The sequence below is a fragment of the Xyrauchen texanus genome, chromosome 50 (assembly GCF_025860055.1).
Source record: "Xyrauchen texanus isolate HMW12.3.18 chromosome 50, RBS_HiC_50CHRs, whole genome shotgun sequence".
Lineage (NCBI taxonomy): Eukaryota > Metazoa > Chordata > Actinopteri > Cypriniformes > Catostomidae > Xyrauchen > Xyrauchen texanus.
The window spans coordinates 11,835,709-11,848,246 of NC_068325.1; the positions used below are offsets into that span (position 1 = coordinate 11,835,709).

General features: G+C 43.4%; 1 protein-coding gene across 3 annotated transcripts in view; it reads right to left on the minus strand.

Annotated features, from left to right (window-relative positions):
* LOC127641020 (transducin-like enhancer protein 1) overlaps positions 1-12,538 on the minus strand; it is a 56,958-nt gene that overhangs the window by 16,983 nt on the left and 27,437 nt on the right. For 2 of the 3 annotated variants that reach the window (XM_052123749.1, XM_052123748.1), the window contains exons 3-4: positions 2,619-2,682; positions 1,220-1,264 (exon numbers count right to left, since the gene is read on the minus strand). In XM_052123749.1, coding sequence (XP_051979709.1) covers positions 1,220-1,264; positions 2,619-2,682 — 109 coding nt within the window. The remainder of the gene's footprint in view (positions 1-1,219; positions 1,265-2,618; positions 2,683-12,538) is intronic. The other variant, XM_052123750.1, reaches the window with a different exon arrangement.

Here is a 12,538-nt window from a genome sequence, read left to right on the forward strand (position 1 = left end):
CGGTCCAGGCAAGAGGAGTGCCGCCTCCCCCTGTGAGCTCCCAGTGTAGAGTTCAATGCCCCTGTGAGCTCCCAGTGTAGAGGTCAGTGGTCCTGTCCCATCACGCTTCTCTAAAGTTTTGAATCTGGGGTTGCCATGCTCAACCAATCTATTTCTGGTCCATTGTAATATTTTACAAGCCACTCAAACCACAGCTCCTTTGCTATTAGCATGAATGCAATCCTCCACGGCTGTTTATTTTGCCGGCAGGTATGAACAAACATCGGTACACCGGTATGCATTTACGAGTCCCATTTGTGCCGTGGTCGCACGCCACAAAATTTCCTTTGGGTTACTGTCTGTGTGAAGACGTCCACCATCCCTCCCCCTGCACCTCCTCTCCTATATCCATCCATCATTGGCCTCCCCCAGATGCAGAAGGGGGGCAAGGGGCTACTTTAGAGATGGGAATTTGTTGAGAATATCAAAAAGAGGTGCAATTGAAACAGAGGAAGAGAACAGATGCTCAGAGAGCACTGACCTAATTTAAACTGACCAGATATCTGCATGAGACACAGAGAGAAAGACTGCGAGAGGAAGGTTGAGAAATGCAGATGCAGTAACAGACAATTTTTGAGGAAGAAGAGCGAGAAAGTCACGGCGAACTACTTTTAGATGATTGTGTGTATGTATGTGAGCAGGAGTTTGTGTTCCAGACACATTATTTGATGATCTAATTAATTTGTTTGCAGATTAATTTTAAAAACAAGTGCCACGGGCCAGACCTAAGAGGATTATAATATAACTGTATAAAAGCATGTAAAAATAAAACAAGATCCCTGCATAATTTAAATTTAGAACTTCACAAAATGATAAAAAAAAAAAGATAAAAGGACATATTACAGCAAAGCACTGAACATTCATTTTTAAACTGACAGCTCACCAGGGTTGGATTGGGAGACTAAATATCTTGTGGCACACTGGAGATTTGATCATAGATAATCTATTTTTGATTATTCTACTATTATGTCATTATTTATGTTTTATTAATATTATTATTATTAAAAGTTTGCAGCAAAGCTAATTTGCATTTGAAAATATAGATTTTGCAAATTTGCAACAAGTTAGCCAGAACTCTTGATTTTTGTAAGGGTAGGCATAACTGGTATAAGATTGAGCATGAATCTTCATTGCTAATCGAAAGATATTGGCTACTAATGGTGGCAAACAGCAATCTTACCTGTTTGTGCATCTCTATGTTTAGGCCGTAGGACATTTCATAGTACTGAAACAGAAAAAAGAGAGAGATCATTAGACATACAGAAACTACCACTTGATGCATCGAGCAATTAGTTGCATTATTTCTGTTATTAGCAAGAGAATCTTCTGAGGCAAATGACCCCACAGTGCTAGTAGAATCAAGCTGGGGTTTGAAAAGCTAGTTTTCATCCAACACCAAAGGGCATCTTGGATCAAGAGCTCAATGCTTAAAGGGATAGTTCACCCGAAATGTAAATCCACCATCGTTTACTCACATGCATGACATTCCAAACCTGTATGGCATTCTCTCTTCTGCGTATTACAAAAGGAAATGTTGGATTACTGCTATGATACTTCTATCTGATTATTCCAAGTTTTTCTAAGCTTATCGGTATTGTTCTGTGAGCTTATGACTGAAGCGAATGTTGGTAATCACCGATAATCTAGTCATCTGCCTTAGCTCTCAAATCTCGTGTGTGCCTTATTGAAAATGTGCATTTTCAGATTTGGTACCATTGCCATCACAAACGGCATGCCAAGTCCTTACAAAGCATATTTGCATATACATGAACATGAAATATTTGAGAGCTACAGCAAAAGTGAAGATTAATGGTGATTAACTACATATACTTCAGTCCTTTCCTCACACAACAATACAGAAAGGCTTAAAAAAAAAACTTGGAATATAGCACACAAGTTGTACAGAACAAACTATAGTGCTTTTTCAGGTTTGGAGCTCAGCAGCCCCTGGTCACCATTCACTTTCATTTTATGCATAAGTGTAGTGTAAACATTGCCCTTTTGTATTCCAGAGTGGAAAGAAAATCATACAGATGATTGGCACAACATGAGTGTGAGGCTTTTGAATGAACTATTGCTTTAAACCAGTCTGGTCAGCTGGATGCCAATTATTGATCTGACAGAGCGAGAAAAAAGTGTGTAATTTCAATGGATAGAGAGAAGTAAAAATGAGAGGATAGGCAGATAGAAGAGTAAAACATATAAAAGAGACATAGGGATAAAAAGACCCTGGCAATAAAAGAAGTCATCCTGACAGCTGCCTGTTGTATTCACCAGCCTTGCCAAGAGCTGACAGTGTTGCTAGGCAACTCACACACTAAAAAATTATGAGCCAAGAAGAAGAAAAAGGGAGAAAGAAAAAAATAGACAGAGAAAAGGGGGTTAAGCCGTCTGCCAAGAGCAAATAGCATGCCAGGCACACATAGCTGCCATTTCTGTGGGCATTAATGCACATGACAGCAACTCTGTGATGGAAGAGCCATGTTTGAAGGATGTCTGATTAAGCAGAGAAGGGAGATGTCTAGTATTTGGATGTGTATAGTATCTGCTGCAAAACACAAGTTGCGTGTTTGGCTTACCATGACATAATGTCTCTGTATTTCTGTCTTCTCTGTGGCCAGTTTTTCACACTCCAACTTCAGACTGCAAAGGAGAGAGAGAGAGAGAGAGAGAGAGAGAGAGAGAGAGAGAGAGAGAGGAGAGATTTTATTGGGTTTTTTGGAAGAGAGATTTTGTTGATCGCTTTGGTGCTCCTAAAACATGCTGTATCAAGTTGTATTTGTCTGAAGCCAATTTTAATGAAGGTGAAAACATTTTCTTTTCATTAAAATAATTAGAGGTGGATGATGAAGTTGTTTTAAAATGTGATGATTGTTCCAAGATGGCGGCGCGGTAGCACGCAGCGGCCACTCCGGATCCACAATGGTGCTATTTTTGTTAAAAAAGCCCGACTTTTGCAACACATGGACATCGGAGCAACCAGTGTTCGTGTCTACCATCGCCAGACACTACTCAAATATAAGACTCATGCAAAACCAAGCTGCATGATGACCTGCAGGAGGTGCTACGCTGCACTCGGCTTGCTGCGGAGACCAGGCCTCCAGCCCTCGGCGTCGCCTGATGCCGGTGGCCGGGAGAGGACGTCGTAGCGGTGTGCAGAAAGCGAAGCGCTGAAAGAGGGCGGGGTCCATGCTAGGCTAAAACAAACCCTAGCCGGCCGGCTCTCCCGCCTATCCTGCTCTCAAATGTTTGCTCCCTGGACAATAAACTGGACTATATCCGACTCCAGCAGGCTACGCAGCGTGAGTTTAGAGACTGCTGCGTCTTTGTTTTCACGGAGACGTGGCTCAGCGACAGAGTTCGGATGCCGCCATTCAGCTAGACGGGCTCGCCTCGCTTCGTGCCGACAGAAATACAGCTCTCTGCTTTAAGACTCGCGGTGGTGGCTTGTGTGTTTACATCAACACGGAATGGTGCAAGAACTCTATGCTAGTCTCTAGTTACTGTTCATCGCTGTTGGAGCTTGTGACTGTTAGATGCAGACCTTTTTATCTACCACGGGAATTCACCACTGTTTGCATAACCGAGTTTACATTCCCCAGCCTAACGCTAAGGAAGTGCTCTGTGAACTGTATGGGGCTATGAGCTGAACTGCAGAACGCTCACCCCGACGGACTGTTTATTGTCGCCGGAGATTTCAACCATGCAAATCTCAAGACAGTGCTCCCTAAATTCCATCAGTATGTGGACTTTGCAACGAGAGGGCTGAACAGCTTGATCTTGTTTACACAAACATCCCAGGCGCGAACCGGCGGAGCCCCGCCCCACCTCGGCTACTCAGACCACATCTCTGTTATATTAATTCCAGCATACAGACCGCTAGTCAGACGCACAAAACCGCTTCAGAAGCAGGTGAAAACCTGGCCAGCAGGAGCCATCTCTGCTCTTCAGGACTGTTTTGAGTGTACTGACTGGCACATGTTCAGGGAGGCTGCAACATATGGCGATTCTACCAACTTGGAGGAATACACAGCATCAGTGACCAGCTACATCAGCAAGTGCATTGATGATGTCACTTTCTCCAAGACCATCACCACACGCCCAACCAGAAGCCGTGGATGACTGTGGAGGTGCGACGCTGCTGAGGTCCGAGACTCGCCTTCAGAGCAGGCGATAAGGCAGCCCTAAGAACAGCTAGGGCCAAACTGTCACGGGCAATCAGAGAGGCAAAGCGCGACACGCCCAGAGAATCCACAGTCACTTCCAGGACAGCGGTGACACGCCGCATGTGGCAGGGCATCCAGGCCATCACCAACTACAGGACAACATCAGTTGCCTGTGACAAAGATGCCTCCCTTCCAGATGCGCTGAACGACTTCTACGCTCGGTTTGAAGTGCAGAACGACGTGATGGCGAGGAAGTCCACCCCTCCTCCCAACGACCAGGTGCTCTGTCTTACCACGGCAGATGTGAGGAAAACTCTACGTAGAGTCAACCCACGGAAGGCTGCTGGACCAGACAACATTCCTGGCAGAGTGCTCAGAGGATGTGCAGACCAGCTAGCAGATGTTCTTACCGACATCTTCAACATCTCTCTGAGCAGCGCCGTTGTTCCAACGTGCTTCAAGGCCACCACCATCATCCCCATGCCAAAGAAGTCTTCAGTGTCCTGCCTCAACGACTACCGTCCCGTCGCGACTTACACCCATCATCATGAAGTGCTTCGAGAGGCTCGTCATGAGGCAGATTAAGACCCAGCTGCCCCCTCACTAGACCCACTGCAGTTTGCGTATCGCTCAAACCGCTCAACGGACGATGCCATCACCACAACCCTCCATCCGGCCCTCACCCACCTAGACAATAAGGACTCATACGTTCGAATGCTGTTCATAGATTTCAGCTCAGCATTCAACACAATCATTCCCCAGCACCTGATTGGAAAGCTGAACCTGCTGGGCCTGGACACCTCCCTCTGCAACTGGATCCTGGACTTCCTGACTGGGAGACCTCAGTCAGTCCGGATCGGGAACAGCATCTCCACCACCACCACACTGAGCACTGGGGCCCCCAGGGCTGTGTGCTCAGTCCACTGCTGTTCACTCTGCTGACTCACGACTGTGCAGCAATGCACAGCTCGAATCACATCATCAAGTTCGCCGATGACACGACCGTGGTGGGTCTCATCAGCAAGAACAACGAGTCAGCATACAGAGAGGAGGTGCAGCGGCTGACGAACTGGTGTAGAGCCAACAACCTGTCCCTGAATGTCGACAAAACAAAAGAGATGGTTGTTGAATTTAGGAGAGCACAAGGTGAACACACTCCGCTGAACATCGACGGCTCCTCTGTGGAGATCGTCAAGAGCACCAAATTCCTTGGTGTTCACCTGGCGGAGAACCTCACCTGGTCCCTCAACACCGGCTCTATCACCAAGAAAGCCCAGCAGCGTCTCTACTTTCTTCGAAGGCTGAGGAAAGCACATCTCCCAACCCCCATCCTCACTACATTCTATAGAGGGACTATTGAGAGCATCCTGAGCAGCTGCATCACTGCCTGGTTTGGGACTTGCACCGTTTCGGACCGCAAAGCCCTGCAGAGGATAGTGAGGACAGCTGAGAAGATCATTGGGGTCTCTCTTCCCTCCATCAAAGACATTTACAAAAAACACTGTATCCGCAAAGCAACCAGCATTGTGGACTGACCCCACACACCCCTCACACAAACTCTTTACCCTCCTCCCGTCTGGCAAGAGGTACCGAAGCATTCGGGCCCTCACGGCCAGACTGTGTAACAGCTTCTTCCCCAAGCCATCAGACTTCTCAATACTCAGAGACTGGTTTGACACACACGTGTCCTGAGTTGCACTTTAATAACTGTCACTTTATAACTGTCTGCTACCTCAATAACTGCTATGTGCATAGAACATTATCTCATAGTATGTTATGTTTACATTTTTAGAAACTGTCATCTTTTTGCACTACTGAGTACTGGTCGGCGCTGCACTGTCTATTGTCCTGTTCATTGTCAGTAATTTGTTGTACTGTCCTGTACTTTTTGCACATGTTTGCACGTGCACTTTATATAGGTATATATAGGTAGTTTATATAGGTATTTTATTTCGTTGTGTAGTCTCATGTGGTCCTATGTTGGTCCTTTGTTGTTTTTATGTAGCACCATGGTCCTGGAGGAACGTTGTCTCGTTTTGCTGTGTACTGTACTAACTGTATATGGTTGAAACGACAATAAAAACCACTTGACTTGACTTGACTTGATTAGATGCTCCATAGCAAACATTAAAACATAACATGTACTGCCTCCACTCTACCTTTGACAAACTGCCATCCCTGCAACATGATGTGAAGACAGATATATATATATATATATATATATATATATATATATATATATATATAAAGACAGATTGACATATATAGAAAGAGACAGGAATGTGGAAAGACAGACAGATGGAAATACAGAAAGAGATGTAGAAAGACAGTAAGAAAGATCAACAGATAGAAAGACAGACAGAAAGACAGAACGATAGAAAGACAGATAGATATTTAGAAAGACCAACAAATATGTTGAAAGACAGAAAAAGAAAGAAAATGTAGAAATGAAGTAAATGAATAAAAAAAATGTAGATAGATAGAAAGACAGAACGGTAGAAAGACAGATAGATATTTAGAAAGACAGACAGATATGTAGAAAGACAGACAGAAAGAAAGAAAAGAATCAAAAAGACATTCAGAAAGATACAGATTGACAAAGATATGCTGAAAGACACAAAGATACGTAGAAAGATCCATTGCCTGGCCAAAGTCACATACTCTTAATATTTTGTTAGACAGCATTTATATTTCATTACGGTACGCATTCGTTGTGGCATTGTTGCTGCAATCTTATGTAACGTCACAACATTTTATTCAGTCCAATTAAATGGAAGTCGAAACACTCCGTAAAGTCTTCTCCAGCACATCCCAAAGACTTTCAACGGGGTTAAGGTCAGGACTCTGTGGTGGCCAATTCATGTGTGAAAATGATTCCTGATGCTCCCTGAACTACTCTTTCACAATTTTCTTGCCATTGTCCTCCTATGCCCACACCAGGGAAGAAAATAAATAAACTGATAGGATCACCTGGTCATTCAGTACATTCAGTTAGTCCAGAGGCTTGTACAGTGGGCACTATGAATTATGGGTGCATCTCTTCATGTGCTTCCCTTCTTACCCCGATGTGCCCGTCGCTTTGGAATACGGTAGATCTGGACTCATCAGACAACATGACCTTTTTCCATTGCTCCACGGTCCAATCTTTATTCTCTCTAGCAAATGTAAGTAGTTTTTTCTGATTAGCCTCACTAAGTGGCTTTCTTGTGGCCACACAGTTGTTGAGTTCTCGCCACATTGTTCTTGTGGAAATGCTCTTACTTTCACTATTAAACATAGCCATGAGTTCTTACCGACATCTTCAACATCTCTCTGAGCAGCGCCGTTGTTCCAACGTGCTTCAAGGCCACCACCATCATCCCCATGCCAAAGAAGTCTTCAGTGTCCTGCCTCAACGACCAGGTGACCAAGCATTTTAGTGATCTCCAATAACCAGGAGTTATATTGGGGCAGAATGGCGTTCCGGCACCCTCTAGGTCGGAGGAGGGAAAAAAACTAAAAAGAATGTGATCAGCTTTGTTAGTGGGCATCCTGGTAGTAGTGGAGAAAGCTCAATGTGAAATGTAACAGTGCCACAGGTCAGAGCAGCAGCTCCACAGCCCAGAACAGCAACAGTGCCACAGGTCAGAGCAGCAGCTCCACAGCCCAGAACAGCAACAATGCCACAGGTCAGAGCAGCAGCTCCACAGCCCAGAAGAGCAACAGTGCCACAGGTCAGAGCAGCAGCTCCACAGCCCAGAAAAGCAACAGTGCCACAGGTCAGAGCAGCAGCTCCACAGCCCAGAAAAGAAACAATGCCACAGGTCAGAGCAGCAGCGCCACAGCACAGTCACAGGTCAGAGCATTTTCACAGGTCAGAGCAGTGCAACAGCCCAGAACAATAGCAGTGCCACAGTTGAACAGTAGCAGAAACTGTGCCACAGTCGAACAGTAGCAGCAACAGTGCCACAGTCCAGAACAGTAGCCAAAGCTCCAAAGCCACAGAGAAGGATTTGCCCGGTTGTTGGAGCATTTCTCAATTTTATTACTTAAAGAAAACTTATCCTGAAAAGATGGTCTGCTGATTATTTGGCATGTAGAGAAAGGAGTTACTCTGTCCAAAGCTCTTGCTATGCGCTGCTCTGGGAGCTGTTTTGAGGTAAGCTGCCGACCCTCTGTCCCATTTTAGATCAAGAGCTCCCTCACCTTCCAAATTCCAATTTAACCCCTGCCGAAAATGATCATTCAAGATTTTTTCCGGCATTTTCCACATTTCTTCCACAAAGCTGATGGTTCTCCAAAATCCTAGAAGGTTTTAATAATGTACTGGACAGTTCTTAACTCAATTCCAGTGATTTCAACAATCACCTTAGTTGTTTTCTTTGCTTGATGCAGGACAATAATTTACCCACAGTAACTTTTGCACGACGTCTTCCGACATGGTTGTATAAAACATTAGAAGCTGCACACTGCATCAGTTAGGGTTAAAAGAACAGTTTCCAGCTGAAGCATATCAATCACTGCAATAATGATCCAATCATAGGCTCTTAAGTATCTGCTTATTTAAATCCAAACGGTGACTTTTTTGACAGACTGAAAGATATGTAGAAAGACAGACAGAAAGATAGACAAAGAAGAAACAGATATATAGTAAGAAGGATAGTCAAACCAAAACTGCATCATCCCTTTGCAATATGATCAGTTCTCAATATTTCAGAGCACACACACACACACACACACACACACACACAGACACACACACACATCTCCTGGCTGTATTTCAGCTCTTCCGATACACTGACTTGATTGTAGGCATCAGATTTATGGGAGCGCACGGGAGGCCTGGGAAAATTAGAATATGATTAATGCTGCAACATTACGGCGCCGCAACAGGTAATAACGGCACATCCGCTCTCCTTCACTGACTGCGCACAACCATCGATAATTGACTCATTTATCACCATGAGTGAGGAAGACCACAGAGGGGCGGAAAAAAGATGATGGGCACGGGGTGTTGCAGGAAGTGAGAGAGGGAGCTGGGGAGGATTAAATTCATTCCCCGGGTAGAATTTATTATGCTGGAATTGCCTCACTGCAAAAGTCACACAGGTCGCAGGATTTCTGAGAACTGACACATCTATTGGTGTGCATTTAGCTGAGATTGTCACTGATTAATTTATTTATTTCTCTTCATGCCTTAATGCTTTGGCCTCAATTATGTGATGCGGTGGAGACGTCGCAGACTTGTGCAAAATCTTTGGAGGAAATTTTGAGAAAACATTGCGACAGCTTCAAAAATGGTCTTATTCATTGGATAAAGATGCTGAGTTTTCTATCTAGGTTTACATGATACATAATTTAAATTCTGTTAAATCTCCCACACAGCAGAGGACACAAAGAGTTCAGTGTGCCAAGAGACTGGAGTGGATTTACAAAAGGTAAATCAAGGCTAATGTGGAATTTAACTTCAAAATGTCAAATCCATAAAAATGTAAAATTGAAGTACAAACTGTTACATGCAACAAACACCAGCGACTGGAAGGTTCTTTAAGACAAAATAACCACTTATTTGTACCACATATATTTGTAGTCCTCACAAAACTTCACCATGGTAACCATCGTTACCACCCTGTCAACAACAAAAGATCTCACCTCAATCCAGGTGGCGGAGGACAAGTCTCGGTTGCCTCAGTTTCTGAGACATTCAATCCACGCATCTTATCATGTGGCTCGTTGTGCATGATACCGTGGAGACTCCCAGCATGTGGAGGCTCATGCTACTCTCCACGATCCACGCACAACTTACCACGAGCCCCACTGAGAGCAAGAAACTTTTGAACTCGTGACTCCAGGGGTGGTAATCAGCGTCAATACTCGCTGAGCTACCCAGACCCCCAACAACAAAAGATCTTAAAAGACATCAATCCTGAAAGCTTCTTAAGGGCCGTTCTAACCATATTAACTTTTGCACCATTCATATCTTCGACTTTTGACATTTCTAAATGCATTTTTCAGCATCTAGCACACAAGCAACACATTTGTAAGATGCAGTCGTTAAAATACTGTAACTTCAACTTAATGCGTAATCAGGGGGGTGCCTGGGTAGCTCAGCGAATATTGACATTGACTATCACCCCTGGAGTCACGATTTAGAATTCAGAGTGTGCTGAGTGACTCCAGCCAGGTCCTCTAAGCATCCCAATTGGCCCGGTTGCTAGGGAGGGTAGAGTCACATGGGATAACCTCCTTGTGGTCACAATTAGTGGTTCTCGCTCTCAATGGAGCCCATGGTAAGTTGTGTGTGGATCGCGGAGAGTAGCATGTGCCTCCACATGTTGTGAGTCTCCTCAGCTGTCATGCACAGCAAGCCACGTGATATAGATGCGAGGATTGACGGTCTCAGAAACAGAGGCAACGCCCCAGCACGAGGACCTACTCTGGCCAGCGTTCCTTACTTGCATAAAGCATGTTTTTAGCTTAACACAGTCTGTAGGAAACATTTTAATAACTTGCTACGGCAAGCATAACTATTATTATTATTATTGAGATGTGTGCTATTACTTTAAGCAATCTGATGTACTGATGACTAGTAGACAATAAAACCATTTTCTTTAGAAAAGGTCAAATTTATAATTCTTTATCATTTTACAGTAGTAGGAATACGTGTACCCTTACAAAAAGTACTGTGTTGGTATCATAGTGCACTGGATGGCATCAGACAGTAATACTATGGTACTAAATGTTAAGAATATTATAAACCATGATATTTACAGGGTCCTTTAGGATAACAACTAATACCATGGTTTTACAATGGTACAGTTAGGAACTTTTTAGTGTAGTTACAATTGTATTTTGGCAGGAACTACGATTACCATAATAAATGTTAATTTTCCTCACTCAAATGCATCATTGTATAGGTCTCTTTAAGCATGTATACTGGTGCACTATGGCCACATACGTGTTGCCAGCTGTCTAGAAAGCACAATGTATAAATGTGGGAAGGAAGTGAGAGATGCCTTGTGATGCATTTGACATCACAATAATTGCCTGTAATGACTATAGCTCAATAAACTCCAGAGAGAGTTAGAAAGAGAGATGAGGGGAAGGGAAAAAAAAAGATGCTCCTTCCTTTGACAGTCAATAAGATGATCATCGGAACAGGCAACTGATTCTGCACAACAGTTCTGTCAGCAAAGCACCATTACTTCAATATGTACACACAGGCTAACTGCACTTTTAATCGTCTTACACACAGTGAATTATTAACGACGACTCAAACGGATGCGTCTGAATGAAAAATTTGACTAAAAAGCAAATATCCACCCTAACGGTAAGAAGCACCAGTCCAATTAGTGGACGCAAGGACACTATTCTGATCTTCATTTGCCATGCCTGTGCCTCATTAGTAAAAGCCCTTTTGTTCTCCATGCTCTCCAGTGCTTTTTCATCTTTCTGCTTAATGTGTATACACACACACACACACACACACACACACACACACACACACACACACAAACACACACACACACACAAGCACACAGAGTGATTAGTTAGCGAAATAGTCCATCTCAGAGCTAAATTAAATCCCATTACTGTCTGAGAAAGGATTGATGAAGACTTTTCTTCCCAGCAAATTTGCCTTTGTGGAAAATTTGCTATGTTCAGAATGGAATACTGGAATTAAATACTTAATGCACAGTATATACTTTAAAGTGCTTTCTATTTTTATAAAAATATGTAAAATAGTATGCAATATGCAGCAAAAGAGGTTTCAAATTGTAGAATGCTACATTGTTGTCAATTAATGACTCATGACTGTTTAATATGTTTTGAAATTTTTATTAAAAATGCACATTTTGTTTAGGTCAAATGGAGTAACCCTAAGAAAACTTATTGATATTCATGACTCAAAATTCATGATATGTTTGAAAACTTTTTTGAAATGTATGATTAAAGGTGGGGTATGTGATTTTCTTTTTTGACCATTTTTTCAAAATAACTTGAAATCCTATTCCTAACCCACTTACTGGCTGTAAATTAGAAGCACTGAAATGAAAATTAAGCAATTTAATCATCTGTGGAACGGGCAGGACTCGAAAAACTCCAGCCAATCATTTTCAAGACCATCTAGAATCATTGGACAGAAAATGTGTCAATCAAACGGTCGTACCATGCCCCCTCCCCCACCACCCTGGCGCGTGTCCCGTTCGATGCGCATACTCAAAGCTCGTGACCCAGTAACAGGAAGCGATTGTATTTATGTATGGAGAATAGAGCTTTTATAGTGCTAGTGGGGTTGTTCCACATTTCTATGAATCCTGTTTTGAATAGAAGACCGCTGTACAGACGCCAGG